A 19,981-nucleotide genomic window follows, 5' to 3' on the forward strand; every position below is an offset into this window, starting at 1 on the left:
GCAGGAACATAAACTGTACCACCCCCCAAGGTTAACATTCAATAACAAATTCTGATCCCAATCCAGATCGGTTTATTGGACAGTTAATGGTTCACTTCCTCACAGTCACAAACTGTTGCTCTTTATTTATACATGTACCTGAATCAGCACGTCTTATTTAATAATCTATATTGGTACTCATTTGTATGGACTAAGCAATTTGCCAGAAATAAAAAAAAATGGATCACCAACTCAATCAATAATAAAAATAACATTGTCACATTGGAATGAAACAATTAATAAGCTGGAGGGAAATCATCATCATCATCATGGACTATGGTTGGGTCCATAATGCTAATATCTTTACTAAAATAGTTCTAAATACTCTCTCTGCCTGTTAATGTTAGTGGTTATTAAGCTAAGAGCAGGAGCAATGTTCATGTTATTATTTGATAATATTTAAAATAAACAACTCTATAAACCAATAAACCACTCTAGGAATACAAAGGCTAAAACAGTGTAGATGTGGATTTTATTTATTTTTCTTATTTCTATGTGTAGCCTAGCTGATTTATGCTGAACCCCCTTTCTTCCCTCTCATGGAAAGAAAAAAAAGCCCAACTGAAAAATTACAGTTTTCCAGTAATTCTTTTTTGGCCAATATTAAAAGACTACACTAATAATGATGACAATACTCAATGACCAACTGCTACCAACTTATTCCAATGCAATATCTGCATCACAAAAACTAGGGAAATACTTCACTTAACTAAGTGAAGTGTTTCACACAAACTATATCAGAAATTTTTACCTTTCGGTGAAACTGTACCAAGTACAATTGATTTGAACAACAGCACCTTTTAATCAGAATCAGAACCGCATTTATTGTCATTGCAATTTACATTGCAACAAGATTTGAGTGCAACTCCAAAAGGAGCTTTTCCGAGGTGTGAGCAGTGGTGGGCACAGATAACCAAAAAATTAACTTCGATAACAGATAATTAGATAACTAAAAAGTTATCTTTGATACAGATAAACCGATAAACCACCCAAAATTGTATCGAAGTTACAGATAACCAATAAATTCCAGTATTGTCTCTGGTACATTTGCAACTACTAACTAACAATCTAACAACAATCGCTAACAATCGCTTTTGGAAGCATCAAAAGCGACAACAGACCCAAACAATAAGCCCGCACTTCTGTTTGAACATCTTGCCCCCAGCTGGAAGCTCTTGTTTACTACACGGCTTCCAGCACAGAAGCACACTGAGAGCAGCCACAAAGCCAGGTCTCCACCAAACACAATGCTCTGGTCAGGCGGAGGTCTTGGAAAATAAAGTCATGCTGACTTATGGTTTGGTGTGAATACTGATAGAATAACTCCATTAATGTCAATTCTGTCATTTGTACAAAGTTAAAATATAACATATACTGATAGAATAACTCCATTAATGTCAATTCTGTCATTTGTACAAAGTTAAAATATAACATATATCTTTTAATGTTGAATAATGCACTAATTCTGAGGTTTTGTAACAAACACAGACAGATCGCAAAGGATTGTGGGTAAAAGTGCCTCTGCTAAACACTGACTGGTTCAGTCATTCATTATGTAAACCAACATGCCAGACTGCGTGAGAGAGCTGCGTGTCGTCACTAGAGAGCTGCGTGTCGTCAGAGCAAGCTGCAAAAAGTTTGTACCTGAGTTTTCAGAGGTGGTGTTTGTAGTTGCCATCTGCCACGCCGGTGTTTGCCAACCCGGACAGTGGGAATACCACCTCAACCGGCAACTTAGTCCCGCGACTGGACGGCAACAACGTCCGAGGCCCGCCCAACGTGGTGAATTCACAGAGGACCGCGCGCTGCGTCATTAAAGCCGAGCGTCACGAGTGCCGCTTCCCCGAGGCCTCGTGCAGCCACCGCGGATCCATCAGCGTGGAAACACCGAGGCCGCGTGGCACCAGCGCAGTGCAGATCCATCCCGGTGACAAACAACGCAGGCTGTTAACATCGGTGATCGTCAAGCTGCCCATAAGCCGACCATGGGGCCTAAGAAGGTTCTGACAGCGGAGGAAGGTGACGATATTAAAAAATCTCTGGACTTTCTATCAGAGGAGATTTCTGTTGTGAAGCAGCAACAGAAATCAATCATGGATCTGGTGGAGGAGGTGAAGGCATTACGGCTCCAGAACACTGAGAAAGACCGGCGTCTGGTGCAGCTGGAAAATAGAGTGGCTGAATTGGAGCAGTACACCAGAATTAACGACGTCATCATCACAGGTCTTCACATCAAACCACGGTCCTACGCACGGGCGGTAACAGATGAGAGCGGAGGGGAGCCCAGTGAACAGGAGGTCAGCTCTGTGGAAAAACAGGTTGCTGATTTCCTCCTATCTAAAGGTATAGAAATGGATTTAAATAACATTGAAGCGTGCCACCCTCTGCCCCGGAGAAATGACGGTGATAAACGAACCGTCATCATGAGATTTATCAACAGAAAACACAAAACAGCACTGTTAAAACAAGGAAGAAAACTGAAAGGGACAAACGTATTCATCAATGAACATCTCACCAAACGGAACGCCGACATCGCCAGGAAAGCATGCTTCTTAAAGAAACAGGGAAAAAATCCAGCACACATGGACTTCAAACTGTAAAATATTCATCAAACTGAACGGATCACCAGGACAAGCAAAGGTTATGGCAATAAGGAACATCGAGGAGCTGGACAAATATGAACAATAGGTATGAGGACTCAAACACATCACAGCACCATGATGCAGACTGGAGCAACCCACTCATCCACATCATCTACACCCGGAGACAAGAGAGACATAATGACTAAGGATAATGATCCGTTTATTTCTGCCCAGGAGCTCTGTCTAGATACATTTAATTATAATAACTCTGCTAACCACCCCTTCGAATCTGAAAATGATCCTGATACCTTTTTCAGTGAGAATATTGTGAGACAGTACAAATATTTTACAGAAGAACAATTCAAAAATTATAAAATCAATGATGAAGATTTTTCAATTATACATTTCAACAGCAGAAGTCTTTCTCGTAATCTGTCCACTATTAATGATTGTTTGAAAACATCCAAAAAACGTTTTTCAGTTATTGCAATTTCAGAAACATGGTTAAATGAGGATAATAAAGATCTCGTATATCTTGATGGTTATGAATTGTTCCTGGTTAATAGGCAGACGAGAAGGGGTGGAGGCGTTGCATTGTTTGTAAGGTCAGATTATAACTGTAAACTCATTAACAACATGTCATTTACAGTGGACAACATCATGGAATGTGTTACCATATAAATTACATCTATAAACTCCAAAAACATAGTTGTTAGTTGTATTTACAGAGCTCCTGGGACAAATATTGACACCTTTGAAGACATTATCTTAGGAATGTACAACAAAATCAACAGAAATAAGCATTTATTTGTCTGTGGATAGTCAATATAGATTTTTTAAACCCTCACAATCATCCACAAATCACTTCATTTATAAACACCTTGTACTGTTTCCAACCATCATTCATCCTAGCAGAATAACTATGGACTCAACAACTCTCATTGACAATATTTTAACTAACGTTATATCCGGTAATCTTAGTGGGGGACTACTGGTCAGTGATATCAGTGATCACTTGCCAGTTTTCTCAGTCTTTGCATTGGAGGGTTGTTGTAAGTATCGAAGCAATATCAAATTCATGAGTAGAAAAGTAACACCTGAAACAATTGATAATTTAAGGGAGGATTTATCAAGTCAGAATTGGTCAGATGTTTTTGTTGATGATGTTGACAGGTCATATGATGCTTTCATTTCCATTTTTTCCAGTTTGTATAATAAACAGTGTCCATTTGTTGACAAAATATATAGAAATCAATATAGCAACAAACCATGGATAACTAAGGGGCTTCAGAGGGCATGTAAAAAGAAAAACATACTATATAAACATTTCATAAAACTACGAACTAAGGAAGCTGAAAGTAAGTATAAAACATATAAGAATAAGTTAATCAATATCATGAGACTCAGTAAAAAAAATATATTATAATGAGTTACTTGTCAAAAATAGAAATAACATCAAAAACACATGGAACATATTAAATGAAATAGTAAAAAAGAATAGAGTAACTAGAGATTATCCTTCATTTTTTTCAGAGTAACAACTACATCATGATTGATAACGACAAGTCTATTGCTGAACACTTTAATGAATACTTCGTTAATGTGGGTAAAAATCTTGCCAGTAAAATTGACTCATCAACTAATAACGTCTGGGTAAATAATTCAACGTTTAACAAATCTGTTTCAATGTTCATTGGTGGTACTCATGAAAGGGAAATACTTGATCTGGTTCATGGTTCAAAAAGTAAGAAATCGACTGATTTTAATAATTTGGATATGGCTTTATTAAAAAAAGTTATTGATTGTATAGTAAAACCGTTCAATTATATTTGCAATATGTCACTAAGTACTGGTAAATTTCCTTCTCAAATGAAAATAGCCAAAGTAATTCCTCTGTTTAAAACTGGTGACAAACACACATTTTCTAATTATAGACCTATATCACTCCTGCCACAATTTTCCAAAATTTTTGAAAAAATATTTGCTAAAAGATTAAATGATTATTTACTGAAGCATAACATCATTTGTGAAGAACAATATGGATTCAGAAGGTCTCGAACTACATCACATGCTTTGAGGGACTTTGTGGAAAGTATAGCAACTGCAATTGACAATAAACAATACACAATAGGTGTTTTTTTTTATTTACAGAAAGCGTTTGACACAATTAACCATGGAATACTATTAATTAAACTGCAGAAATATGGAATCAGAGGTCTGGCATATGAATGGATAGCTAGTTATTTACAAGGCAGATTTCAGTATGTTCAGTTCAATAATACAAATTCTGAACTCAGGGATGTCACATGTGGGGTGCCGCAGGGCTCAGTGCTGGGTCCTTTGTTGTTTATAATCTATATAAATGATATAAGTTGGGTGTCGAGTTCACTGAGATGTGTCCTTTTTGCGGCTGATACAACTGTGTTCTGTAGCGGTGAAAATCTTGAACAGCTTCTGGACATAGTGGAGAAAGAACTGGAAAAATTTAAGGTTTGGTTTGACACTAATAAGTTGTCACTCAACCTTGGGAAAACTAAATGTATTATATTTGGAAATAAACAGGCACCCAAATGTAAAAATTTAACTATAAACAATAAGGAAATTGAGTTAGTAACAGAGAATAAATTTTTAGGTGTTATAATTGATAATAAACTTAGCTGGAAACCACATATAAATTATGTGAAATCAAAATTGTCAAAAACTATAGCCATTCTGTATAAAGCCAAAGACCTACTGCCGCAAGAAGGGTTACTTACTTTATATCATTCTCTGATGGTACCATATATGACATATTGTGTTGAGTCATGGGGAAACACTTACAAATCAAATACCAATCCAATATTCCTTTTGCAAAAACGAGCCATACGAATCATCTGCAATAAACAATATCGTGAACCAACTCATTCTTTATTTGTGTCTTTAAATTTATTAAAATTCATAGATTTGGTCAATTACATTACAATTCAAACTTTATTTCGAGCGAAAAACCAAGCCTTACCGAGACATGTCCAGAGTCTGTTCCGATTGAGGGAATCCAGATATAGTTTAAGAGGTTGTGCAATTTTTATGAAACCAGCAGTAAGAACAAATGTAAAGGGTTTTTGTGTGTCTGTGGTTGGGGTGAGGAAATGGAACAAATCTTCAACAGAGGTTAGAATGAGTAGTAACTTAGTAAGATTTAAGAAACTACTCAAAAAGAACATCATGTCTAAGTATCATAAAGAAGCAAATATAATTTGATTTATATGGAATGTTCAATTTATAAGTGGGACTCATTGTATATTTGAATGTGTGGGTATGTATATGCGTATGTAGATATATAGATATGGGTAGGTGTATATGTATATGTATATAAGTGACTGTGTATATGTATGTATGTATATATTTATGTGTGTAAAGTATATAAGTATGTATATAGGTATATATGGCACAGCCCAAGCAGAGGGTCACCCCCAAGAGCCTGGTCTGCTTGAGGTTTCGTCCTTATAGGGAGTTTTTCCTCACCACAGTTGCCTAGTGCTCGCTCTGGGGGTTGGTAAGGTTAGTCCTTACTGGCGTAAAGTGCCTTGATTCGACTTTCTTGTGATCTGGTACTATATAAATATAATTATAAGTGAATAGTATATTGATGTGTATGTCTGTGTGTCGACATGTAGTAGTGAATTTGTATTTATGTAAATATGACTGATAAGAATTGTTGGACTTGTACGAGCAGGGGTGGGCGCTAATAAGCTTTGCTTCAGCCCACACCCTTTCGGACTCGCTAGTTTTGTCTGTGTTTGTTTGTGGAATTGTTCATTTTTTTCTATTTGAATATTTGTGTGCCGAATAAAAACTTTGTCACTTTGTCACGTTGGTGATGTTGGTGTTTACAGATAAATGTGCTTTTGTAAAATATTCCATTTTTTATTTGTAAAAACAGGCATTTTTACAGAGCCCTGGAAGTGTCATCGCAAAATGTTTTACATGTGGAGAGAATGTGCGCTCATTTTATTAGTCTTATTATTTTTATTACTAGTTTTATGATGTGCGCACATTTTATGATGTTGTAAAACGTGCACTCAATACTGTCTTGACACATAAATGTTGGCTTTACACTGTGCGAGTTTTGGCCCTTTTTCAGATGATTTTTCATTCATGTGAGAATTTTTTGGACCGAGTTATAGGGTTAATCGCGCGTCCTGCATCGTGTAGTGTACATGGAGTAACAAGCTGCGTTTAACATCTCACGACCACCTCCTGATCGCTGATCGTATGGTCAAATGAAAATCAAACCTGTTTGATATTATTCTGGTCAGCAGTCGTGAGGGTATCCTGCTGCTGAAGAGCTACAAGCATCCAACTGCTCGCAGTGTCCATGGGCAAACACCGCAGAGATGTCTTGTAATGTTTTTTTGTTGTTTTGTTTTTAAACTTCGATGTCTCCCATCGAAAGTTTTTGTAAATTAAGTCTGAAAAAAAAAGCTTACGTTTTGCTTTTGGAAACACGAGTTTGACGTGTGGTTTTTGAATGTACAACATAAATCGGGTGCTCTGAACTTTTACACCATGTGCCTCTGTGGTACAGTTTGAACTGAAACCGAGTACAGTGATTAAAATATCATACAGTGTCAGCTCAGCTTCAGGACAAATACTGCCGTGAACTGCCATGAACACTACTGGCCAGTAGATGGCAGTAGAGGCCTTGAAAATGTGCCAAAACAAAATTCCAGATAATCCGTGTCTGCTACATTTAAGATGCATGGAATTTAACAAATGCAAATACAATAACAACGTCTATAAACCCAGAGAATATATTCACGAGTGCTGGGCACAGCATGCGCTCACTAACACCTTAAAAATTAGCACATTACTTTAAAACTAAAACATATATCTGATATTTTCACTTTATAAAACTTCATACATGACAGTAATTTTAAATAACTTGTCCAAAATTAGTTTGGTTAAAATTTGAACCAAAAGTTAAAAATGTATGCCTCTGGATGACTTGGGTGATATTGCCCGCATATCAGTATGATGTTAAAGCAAATTATCAGTTATCGGATTATTGGAATTGTGCCCACCACTGGGTGTGAGTAATTGTTACGAGAATTATGTACAACTGTGGAATGATACTGCATGGGAAAATATTGCACATGGGTACAGATATTGCACAAGAACTTTGAAAAGTGCAGATTAATGTGGTTTGTTATTGTTACTGGAGAAATCTGTCCCTGAGTCTGTTTGTCCTAACGAGAGCAATAATAATGAAAACTAAGATAAAATATATCACCACCTCATGTGTCATCATGAGGTGGCATGATGACACATGAGGTGTGTCATCATGCCAGTGGTGGCAGTAATTAAACCATTACTTTAAAAGCCATCACTTGACCCAGCTATCTTAGCTAATTATAGGCCAATCTCCAACCTTCCTTTTCTCAAAAATTCTTGAAAGGGTAGTTGTAAAACAGCTAACTGATCATCTGCAGAGGAATGGTCTATTTGAAGAGTTTCAGTCAGGTTTTAGAATTCATCATAGTACAGAAACAGCATTAGTGAAGGTTACAAATGATCTTCTTATGGCCTCGGACAGTGGACTCATCTCTGTGCTTGTTCTGTTAGACCTCAGTGCTGCTTTTGATACTGTTGACCATAAAATTTTATTACAGAGATTAGAGCATGCCATAGGTATTAAAGGCACTGCGCTGCGGTGGTTTGAATCATATTTGTCTAATAGATTACAATTTGTTCATGTAAATGGGGAATCTTCTTCACAGACTAAAGTTAATTATGGAGTTCCACAAGGTTCTGTGCTAGGACCAATTTTATTCACTTTATACATGCTTCCCTTAGGCAGTATTATTAGATGGTATTGCTTAAATTTTCATTGTTACGCAGATGATACCCAGCTTTATCTATCCATGAAGCCAGAGGACACACACCAATTAGCTAAACTGCAGGATTGTCTTACAGACATAAAGACATGGATGACCTCTAATTTCCTGCTTTTAAACTCAGATAAAACTGAAGTTATTGTACTTGGCCCCACAAATCTTAGAAACATGGTGTCTAACCAGATCCTTACTGTGGATGGCATTACCCTGACCTTTAGTAATACTGTGAGAAATCTTGGAGTCATTTTTGATCAGGATATGTCATTCAAAGCGCATATTAAACAAATATGTAGGACTGCTTTTTTGCATTTATGCAATATCTCTAAAATCAGAAAGGTCTTGTCTCAGAGTGATGCTGAAAAACTAATTCATGCATTTATTTCCTCTAGGCTGGACTATTGTAATTCATTATTATCAGGTTGTCCTAAAAGTTCCCTAAAAAGCCTTCAGTTAATTCAAAATGCTGCAGCTAGAGTACTGACGGGGACTAGAAGGAGAGAGCATATCTCACCCATATTGGCCTCTCTTCATTGGCTTCCTGTTAATTCTAGAATAGAATTTAAAATTCCTCTTCTTACTTATAAGGTTTTGAATAATCAGGTCCCATCTTATCTTAGGGACCTCGTAGTACCATATCACCCCAATAGAGCGCTTCGCTCTCAGACTGCAGGCTTACTTGTAGTTCCTATGGTTTGTAAGAGTAGAATGGGAGGCAGAGCCTTCAGCTTTCAGGCTCCTCTCCTGTGGAAACAGCTCCCAATTCAGATCAGGGAGACAGACACCCTCTCTACTTTTAAGATTAGGCTTAAAACTTTCCTTTTTGCTAAAGCTTATAGTTAGGGCTGGATCAGGTGACCCTGAACCATCCCTTAGTTATGCTGCTATAGACGTAGACTGCTGGGGGGTTCCCATGATGCACTGTTTCTTTCTCTTTTTGCTCTGTATGCACCACTCTGCATTTAATCATTAGTGATCGATCTCTGCTCCCCTCCACAGCATGTCTTTTTCCTGGTTCTCTCCCTCAGCCCCAACCAGTCCCAGCAGAAGACTGCCCCTCCCTGAGCCTGGTTCTGCTGGAGGTTTCTTCCTGTTAAAAGGGAGTTTTTCCTTCCCACTGTAGCCAAGTGCTTGCTCACAGGGGGTCGTTTTGACCGTTGGGGTTTTACATAATTATTGTATGGCCTTGCCTTACAATATAAAGCGCCTTGGGGCAACTGTTTGTTGTGATTTGGCGCTATATAAAAAAATTGATTGATTGATCACCAGCTCAAGCTGTCAGAGGGTGATAATTTGACAAAGTATTAACTGTTCATACGTTCTGATTTCTTACTGCACCCTTTGCTTTTGTAGCTGCCTCAAAGAAGACATGAAGAGATAAAAAAAAAAAAGACATTCCTGTGTACAGGCAGATGTTTAATTAACAAACAATCAGAAGTATGATGAGCTGTCCAGGCCAAGGTACCGTTAATGAAACAACTCAAGTACAATGCCTTTAACGGGGTCCTAATGCGCAAAGTCAGTTTCATGGACCTTGTAAAGACAAATACAGTGAGGCAAATAACTACTTGATCCACTGACGATTTTGCAAGTTTTCCCACCTATAAAGAATAGAGAGGTCTGTAAATTTTATCGTACACTTCAACTGTGACAGACAGAATAAAAAAAACTACATTTTTCAGAAACTCACATTGTATGATTTTTAAATAATTAATTTGCATTTTACTGCATAAAATAATTACTTGTTATAATAGAAAAACAGACCTTAATATATGGTACAGAAACCTTTGTTTGCAATTACAGAGGTCAGACGTTTACTGTAGTTCTTGACCAAGTTTGCACACTGCAGCAGGGATTTTGGTTTATTCCTTCACACAGAACTTCTCCAGATCTTTCAGGTTTGGAGTTTCAGCTCCCTCCAAAGATTTTCTATTGAGTTCAGGTCTGGAGACTGGCCAGGCCACTCCAGGACCTTGAAATGCTTCTTACAGAGCCCCTCCTTAGTTTCCCTGGCTGTGTGTTTGGGGTTATTGTCATGCTGGAAGACCCAGGCATGACCCATCTTCAATGCTCTGACTGAGGGAAGCTAGTTGTTTGCCAAAGTTTCACTATACATGACCCCATCCATCCTCCCTTCAAAACGGTGCAGCGGTCCTGTCACATTTGCAGAAAAGCACCCCAAAAATGATGTTTCCACCCCCATGCTTCATGGTTGGGATGGTGTTCTTGGGGCTGTTATCCTCTAAACACGGTAAGTGGAGTTGATCCCAAAAAGCTCTATTTTGGTCTCATCTGACCACATGACCTTCTCCCATGCCTCCTCTGGATCATCCAAATGGTCACTGGTGAACTTCAAATGGACCTGGATATGTGCTAGCGTAAGCAGGGGGACCTTGCTGCCCTGCAAGATTGTAAACCCTGACGGCGTCGTGTGTTACTAATGTAATCTTAGCGACTGTGGTCCCAGCTCTCTTCAGGCCATTGACCAGGTCCTCCCATGTAGTTCTGGGCTTTCTCAGAATCATCCTTACCCCATGAGGTGAGATCTTGCATGGGGCCCCAGACCGAGGAAGCTTGACAGTCATCTTGTGTTACTTCCATTTTCTAATAATTATGCCAACAGTTGTTGCCTTCTCACCAAGCTGCTTGCATACTGTCCTGTAGACCATCCCAACCTTGTGCAGGCCTACAATTTTGTCCATGGTGTACTTAGACAGCTCTTTGGTCTTGGCCATGGTGCTCAGGCTGGAGTGTGGTTCACTGATTGTGTGGACAGGTGTCGTTTATACAGGTAACGAGCTCAAACAGCTGCAATTAATACAGGTGAAGAGTGCAGAATAAGAGAGCTTCTTAAAGAAAACTAACAGGTCTATGAGAGCCAGAATTCCTGCTGGTTGGTAGGTGATCAAATACTTATTTCATGCAATAAAATTTAAAAATCATACAATGTGATTTTCTGATTTATTATTTTTTTAGATTCTGTCTCTCACAATAAAAATTACAGACCTGTCCATTCTTTGTAGGTGGGAGAACATGCAAATTTGACAGTGGATCAGATACTTATTTTCCTCACTGTATGAACATATGAAAGACTATAAAGAGGGTAAGTTGTTTTGCCCACTCCTGTATATGAATCAGAAACCTGGATCCCCAACAGGAGGCACCTCAACCACTTAGAAGGATTCTGTCAACACTGTCTTTGAGAAGGTTAGAACCAATGTCAGTAAACTTGATGAAGCCAAGCCTGCCAGCACTGAAGCGACCAACAGGAATGGTCTTTGATGGGAAGGACACGTTCTCCCAATTGATGACAATCAACACCTGAAACAGGTCCTTTTTAATACAGCTCAAGGAAGGAAAACAATGAAGATGTGACAAGCTTAAAGCCACAGTCAAGAGCAGCAGCAATGGTTGTAACAAAAGGAGAAACACTTCATCAAGGATGGGATTGCTTCAAACAGACCACAAATCAAATCCCATTCCATGTATCGCAGAGAGTCAACTATTTTCTAAAAACTCATCACACTGCATTTCTGGTGTAGAAATCACACTGCTATGACTTTTGCATTTACTGAACAAAGATCACCAAGTTCTTTCACTGAACACATCTACAGGCTGCTTACTTTTGGGTCTTCGGGGAAAATGTTGTCCACCAGGCGTTTGTACCTCGGCCTCAGCGGACCACAGCAACCACAAACTCCTGCAAGATCAGAGACAAAAAACACACATTAGACCATAAGAAAAAGCATCTGGTGTGACTCTGTAGGTATCAGGATATGAACGTTCAAACACAACTGTCAGGACAAAAAAAATTAAATAAAATAAACATTTTCCACAGCTCAAAATACACCAGGTCAAAAGTTTTCAAAGTGTTTTGTGTGGTGCTTTGAAGACAAACACGGTGGAGTTTCTACCTGATGTGCTACTTGGAGCTGATCCCACAAACATTTTAAAGATCTGAAGTTTTATTTCAGTGTAACTGGTTGTGATTACTGCAAATCCACTGAAGAAGACAAAAGATAAGCTTAAATATATAAATTAATAAGTAAGGATGTACGATGTAGACCTTGAACCCCTTTGGTGCTGGTGCTTAGCCGAAGGTTTTATAGCATAAAAGTCTATTACTACCCCTTGACCGTAAGCCAGTCCTTCACAGGTGACTTCTCCAGCCAAAGCTGGCACTCATTTACAGCTGGGTGGACTGAGACCATGCAGTTGAAGTGTCTTGTCCAAGCAGCATGACCAGGAATTGAACCCAGTCCGATGCCATTCTAGAAGATCCAATTCATGCAAATATCTCCACTTTGAAACAGTCAAGACACTGCAGACCTTTAAGGAAATGGGAGTAAATGGCTTCTAAAAATAGTAGCAGCTACCGAGCTGTGACTCGATTTTTGTCATGGCTCAGTAGTTTCCTTTTGAAACCTCACGCTGCAGATTTTATTTCTGTTAAACATCCTAGCTTGTCTCATATCTCAATATTTCTTCACTGAACTGGGCACATTTTGCTCTGCTGCTAAATGGCTCACTTCATTGATTTCCAGAAGAGCTGAATGCTGCTGCTGTGACCTTTATAAATAGTCTGGCATTTCAGTGAAGACATGGCTCTGATGCTCAGTGCCACAAAGAACATGAACAAAGAAGAGTTCACATCGACGTCCGCGCCATTTTTACTGGTCTTACTGCAATGCTCTTCTCATTAAGTCATCATTATTTTTCAACTAGTATCACCAGTAGCATCGCATGTTATCTCCAGAGGGAAGCATGCTAATCGGATACCTGTATCAGCCGACACCCAGACCCAGTGACTGCACCAAACCCAGGAGTCTGCTAATTCATAGTCTCCTACTGACTCACACACTGAGGTCAGTCAAACCGTTCTTTCAGTCAGGGGAAGTTAACTGAACCAGAAACACTTTAGTTCCTCAATTCAGAATGTAACAGGAGTCAGATCAGGAAATAAAGTTAAACCATTTCAAATCAAAAGGCTATTCTTCAGTTTATCACAAAGAAAGGCCCTACAGACCATAATGGAACCAAATTATAACCAAAAATCAAAAGATGTTCTCTGACAATCCAAAAGAGATGTCCTACAAATTAAATTGCCTGTACAAACTGAGGTCCACTGGTGCCCATAGTGTGACGTAGATGAGAGTCTAGGACACCCCCAGGACAGGACGCCAGTCCTGTGCAGGTTACATCTCCAGGGGGTGATGGTCTAGTGGTTAAGCATTGGGCTTGAGACCAGAGGATCCTCTGCTCAAATCCCAGCCTGACCGTAAAATCACTAAGGGCCCTTGGGCAAGGTCCTTAATCCCCAATCTGCTCCCGGTGTATAGTAAGCACCTTGTATAGCAGCACCCTCACATCGGGGTGAATGTGAGGCATTATTTGTAAAGCGATTGAGCGTCTGATGCAGATGGAAAAGCGCTATATACAGTAGTGTTTAGAATAATAGTAGTGCTATGTGACTAAAAAGATTAATTCAGGTTTTGAGTATATTTCTTATTGTTACATGGGAAACAAGGTACCAGTAGATTCAGTAGATTCTCACAAATCCAACAAGACCAAGCATTCATGATATGCACACTCTTAAGGCTATGAAATTGGGTTATTAGTAAAAAAAAAAAAAAAAGTAGAAAAGGGGGTGTTCACAATAATAGTAGTGTGGCATTCAGTCAGTGAGTTCGTCAATTTTGTGGAACAAACAGTTGTGAATCAGGTGTCCCCTATTTAAGGATGAAGCAAGCACCTGTTGAACATGCTTTTCTCTTTGAAAGCCTGAGGAAAATGGGACGTTCAAGACATTGTTCAGAAGAACAGCGTAGTTTGATAAAAAGTTGATTGGAGAGGAGAAAACTTATACGCAGGTGCAAAACATTATAGGCTGTTCATCTACAATGATCTCCAATGCTTTAAAATGGACACAAAAAAAAAACAGAGACGTGCAGAAGAAAATGGAAAACAACTATCAAAATGGATAGAAGAATAACCAGAATGGCAAAGGCTCACCCATTGATCAGCTCCAGGATGATCAAAGACAGTCTGGAGTTACCTGTAAGTGCTGTGAGAGTTAGAAGACACCTATGTGAAGCTAATTTATTTGCAAGAATCCCCCACAAAGTCCCTCTGTTAAATAAAAGACATGCAGAAGAGGTTACAATTTGCCAAAGAACACATCAACTGGCCTAAAGAGAAATGGAGGAATATTTTGTGGACTGATGAGAGTAAAATTGTTCTTTTTGTGTCCAAGGGCCTCAGACAGGACAATGACAAGACAATGTCAACAAGACAATGACCCCAAGCACACTAGTAAATGAGCAAAATCTTGGTTCCAAACCAACAAAATTAATGCTTCGCAGATGTGAAGAAATCATAAAAAAAACTGTGGTTATACAGCTAAATACTAGTTTAGTGATTCATAGGATTGCTAAAAAAGCAGTTTGAACATAATAATTTTGAGTTTGTAGCATCAACAGCAGATGCTACTATTATTGTGAACACCCCCTTTTCTACTTTTTTTTTTTTTACTAATAGCCCAATTTCATAGCCTTAAGAGTGTGAATATCATGAATGCTTGGTCTTGTTGGATTTGTGACAATGTACTGAATTTACTGGTACCTTGTTTCCCATGTAACAATAAGAAATATACTCAAAACCTGGATTAATCCTTTTTAGTCACATAGCACTACTATTATTCTGAACACTACTGTATGTAGTTTGAGAAGTAAACTAAAATGCAAATATCCAAATGTCCCAACAATGTGCAGAAACATCTGAGGCATAATAACCCAGTCAAACATGCACAAAGCTGCAAATTGAGTTTGATCTGTTTTGTGCTTCTGACATCACTTCCCATTGGAGCCACTTCTTCTGAAAGTTAATTTTCAGGAGGTGGAGGATATTATTTCCCAGGTGTCTTTGCTCAGCCCGCTCAGAGAGTTACACAAATGCCTTGCTGTTGATACTGGGTTACCTAACTTCCTCAAGGTTACGTTTGGGCGTCACATAGGGCGGAATGACAGGAAGACCCACCGGGAGATTGTTCATCTTCATTAAGGCAAAGACTGGCTTAGGTTCCCAAGATGACATTTAAACAGCCTCAGCTTCATTACAGAGCCTGGAATTAGCTGCTACACAGCACAACTGGAGCTGGGCTGGTCTCATGGAACTCAGAGAGTACAACCTCGAGGAACTGGTTCCAGGTGTCGAAACATAATAAAGTGACTTGTTTTAGATATTTGTGAAGGAGATGCCACTTACTGCTTGCACTCGTCTGAATTTATATAATTTCTATATTTATTCCTGTCACATTTCTTCAAAACAAGTGACTCAGTATCAGAATGTATATATACAATGAACAGAGCTTGCGTGACGTCACCCATTGGTTTTCTATAGAGATCTGGAACAGCCAAATGACCCCCTTTTTTGGGTGTCGCCATGTTTAGAGCCCCCACCCACACTGGTTCACGATGAACTCATTAATGCATAAAGGGGCGGACCACAGGTGGCTCCATGTGTGCTGAAAAAAGCCTGAACACGTCCCTCTCTCTGAGTCTGAACCAACAGCTAACAGCTAACCTCGGTTTGGATATTTATTTATTCAGGCTGCACTATGGTTCTCCTAACGATTTACTTTGGTGTGGACAGTAAAAGTTACCCGCTGTATGTTTTCTCAGTAATGGTGCATTAAGTGGACCTACTGCCAGCTGTTAAAAATGCTACTAAATAAGAAAAGAGTTGCACTCAGCGTCAATATTACAACAATGATGTCTTAGACGATCTGATAGGACATTTCACGGTACAATAAACCACATTATTCCAGGTGTTTGTAATAAAATACTCCAAACAGACACAAAAGCAAGTGGCTCCATTTTGGTGGGAGACGACGAACTTAAGAAAAAAAAATAAAAATAAATAAATCACTCACCTGTACAGTTGTCATGGAGAAGAAAATGGACCAAAACAGTTTTTTGTACCACGCTGTAAACATGATTATTTCTGTTCTCAAGTTGGACGTTTTAAAATGGGCTTCTAAGGGAATCTGCTCTGTTTCGAAGCCAGCCTCAAGTGGCCAGTCAAGGAACTTCAAGAAAAATTACTTCCGCAATAGGGTCAAAATGGGAGCTCGAGTGTTACCGCTTGCTCAGGAGCCACTGTGAAGACTGAACTAGATGACCACTCAGTGAAATGTATTCTACCACCAAGAACTAAAACACCCATATCATAACTTCTTTTTTAAGCTCCTTTTCTTCTTCCTTTATTTGCCATATCCTTGATTTAGCTTCAGTAATTATCAAATAAACTGAGCTCTGGTCCGAGTGCGTTGATGCTTTTCTACTGAATAATCATAATAACAAACAGAGGAGAGAAAAAAAAACTCCCTGGCAGAAGAAATATTTCATACAGAGGATCTGATTCCAGCCTACCAGAGTTCAGCAGAGACCTCCTGTCTGTGGCTCCTCTATATCTGAGGACTCCACCAGCCTCGGTCCGAGGAACCTGTCTGTAAGTCCTCAGGATACCCCGTCTGAAGTGGACACAAAGTGACGGCATCACTGCTCACGGCACACTTCTTTTAAAACATACGTGAGAACTGGACCGTTCTCCAAATCTGTCACAGGTCTGCCAAAGTAGGCTATGTTTTCCCGTAGTTCTTCAAAAAAAATTCTTCAAATTGTTCAGCGGACACCTGGCTGCTGATGTTGGCTATGGTTTTTAAGCAACTCCTCAAGAACTTTCTTCAAACTCTTTAACGGTCACTTGGGTGCAGATGCCTGCTACAGGTTTGACATAGATCCTCAAGAATGTTTGTTAAACTTTTCAGCACTCAACTGGCTGCAGACACTGACTTGTGTGTTGTATGCTGTCAAGTAGCTCCTCAAGAATATCCTCCAAACAGGGCAGAGGTCACTTGGCTGCAGACATTGACAATCTTCTCAGAACTCTTCAACAAGTTCACACAAATTAAAGAGCCAGCTATTATTTCTGCATTTTCAAGATGCTTTCCAGAACATTACAATGTCTTTTGCATCAAGGAATTGTCAGGCAGTAAGTTGAACAGAAGAGAATTTAGGACAATGTTCAAGAAGCAGTTTTTCAATCAGCCAAAAAAACAAAAACAAAAACAAAAAATCAATGTCTGGACGGACGGCCCATGCCACAGGATGGTCAGAGGCAAAAAGCTGTAGCAGCGGGGCAGCAGCACCAACGTGGGCTGGGTTTATACCTCACTCTGACACAGAAGATGAGACGCCGCTGGGTCTGATGAGAACTTGTCTACAGCAGCTCGGGTTTCGCTGCCTCTATTTGTTCCAACTGACAGGAAAACACAATACAACAAAGAGGAAAAGGACTGAACGAGAACAGCGTTGGAGCTTGAGAAGCAAAAACCCAGAGTGAGAAACAAGAATCAAAAGAAGATTTTAAAGTAATTTCCAAACACAGGTTTTGTTATTTTAAATTTCGAATTTTCAAAACAAAATAACGATAAATTGTTGTTATACTGATATTAATGCTGTAATGTTGTGTTCAGAACCACAAAAGAGACACTTTGAGTCTAAAAACAGAAAAGATTTTAATCAGACTGGCAGTTCAGACTGTTACAAAGGCTCAAATCCTAATTTCACAGATGAAAAGAGAGAAGAGCACACCAGACAAAATTAGTAAATTTCCCCACTCTGATTTAACAGCCCTGACAGTGTACTGATGGAGGGAATTGGCATCAGCAAATGGGCAGCCCCCTCCCATTATAAAAAAACACTCCACACCCAGCAGCTTTCCTCAGACCGCTTTCCTGGTCCGCTTTTTTTTTTTTTTTGGAGAGGCCACTGCGAGTGCTTTTAAGTTGAAAATCCCTTTCTGAAAGACACTGTGACGTCACTGCAGAGAGGTTAACTGTTTCTGTTTCAGTCAACAGTCAGCTGATTTCTCACTGAACAATCTATCACAATAGGGTCACAGGGAGCTGGAGCCTACCCCAGCAGTCACAGGGCGTGGGGCGTGGGGCGTGGTACACCCTGGACAGGACGCCAGCCTATCACAGGGCTTAAGTTTAATCAATCAACATTATTTATATAACTCTTCACAGTAACCAAAAGGTGACCAAAGTGCCCTACAGTGAAATCAATAAACAGAATTCAAAGGAATAAAAGCAAACATATTAAAACATAAACATATTATGGCACCACTAGATATTAAAAGCCATTTTAAATAAATAATTATTGACCTTGTATTTAAATAAGTGCTCTGTCACCATGCACCATAAACCATACACTCTTGAATGTCAGGATCATCTCAACTATTCCCCAGTGTGGGCCACAAAATACCAAAATACAAAGCTTGTATTTTGACCTCAGGACTTCAAAATAAAATTACCCAGATGACCACAATGCTACGCATCAACTGCAGAGAGTTAAAATTTGGGACAGACAATTTTTTCCAAGATAGCAAACAATGAAAAATGTATCACAGGGATGCGGAAAATGACCAGATGTGTTTAACCGCGTCAGGTGATCCCGAGTGTGAGGTATTGGCTAAAAGAAGGAGGGGAAACAAAAAGAAGAAAACATTCCCAAACATGATGTAAACGCTCGTTTAGTCAAAGCCTGAATAAGGAATTAAAAAAAAAAAAAAAAAAAAAAAAAAAAAAAAGGTCTGCTTTGACGCAGACAGTTTGGAGCACTATTTCCATCTTAACCCCAGACATATGCAGTAAATCTCACCTGGGGTGGAGCTGAGGGCTTTAATCTACCCCTAAAGCGCCTGTGAGGTGGGTAATCTAAAAGATTAAAGAGGGCCCTCAATCCTCCAGATTAAGTCCCAGGCCTATGACAGGCAGATAAAAGCTGTAATGCCGTTTTCACACACTGTCAATCTGTCTCACCTGACAACATTGGTCTGGTAGCGTTTTCATGTCACTGATGTGGGGAGCTTGTTAACTGCTAAAAGAACATGACAAGAAAAAAAAAGCTGCTGCTATCATTTTTTTTTTTTTTTTTTTTTTTTTTTTTTTTACTTTGGACAATCTGCTTCAAAAATTAAAAGAAATGCATTAGTTCACTCTCAACAAGCCCAAAAAGCAACAAAACCAGAGCTATAAATGTTAAAATCAAAGGAACCAACAATGTGACTTTCAGATAAAGCTCGCTGCTGAAGGGATTCTTTGAGGTCAAACGGCTGCTTTGACGAGGGCTGCAACTGACCATTATTTTCATAATCAATTCATCACAAAAATAACTGATTGGTTGATTCTTTGTTTTAGGTCTATTCAGTGTTTTGCAGTTGTGAATTTCGTGCTCTTTCACAGTCCATGACACATACAAGCTTAGTTCCAGTTCAGGGCACAATGTAAACACTGTGATGTATGGACAATAAGACAACATCAGGGCACAGCAGAAGTTCATCACAGGTGCAACACCTCCTCTAGATAACCCTCTCAACTTGGGAGAACATGTCATCATAATAATCGCCCATGAATTTGCTGGT

At 39.2% G+C, this 19,981-nt stretch overlaps 1 protein-coding gene across 3 annotated transcripts in view; it reads right to left on the reverse strand.

Annotated features, from left to right (window-relative positions):
• The window catches only part of efr3a (EFR3 homolog A (S. cerevisiae)), a 240,982-nt gene that overhangs the window by 133,899 nt on the left and 87,102 nt on the right, over nt 1-19,981 (reverse strand). Inside the window, exons 1-2 of one of the 3 annotated variants that reach the window (XM_034182373.1) lie at nt 16,924-17,070; nt 12,118-12,194 (exon numbers count right to left, since the gene is read on the reverse strand). In XM_034182373.1, coding sequence (XP_034038264.1) covers nt 12,118-12,194; nt 16,924-17,050 — 204 coding nt within the window. In that variant the 5' untranslated portion in view covers nt 17,051-17,070. Of the gene's footprint in view, nt 1-12,117; nt 12,195-16,923; nt 17,071-19,981 lie in introns of those variants that run through there. The other 2 variants (XM_034182372.1, XM_034182374.1) reach the window with 2 other exon arrangements.

The sequence above is a fragment of the Thalassophryne amazonica genome, chromosome 12 (genome assembly GCF_902500255.1).
Source record: "Thalassophryne amazonica chromosome 12, fThaAma1.1, whole genome shotgun sequence".
In the NCBI taxonomy this organism is placed as follows: domain Eukaryota; kingdom Metazoa; phylum Chordata; class Actinopteri; order Batrachoidiformes; family Batrachoididae; genus Thalassophryne; species Thalassophryne amazonica.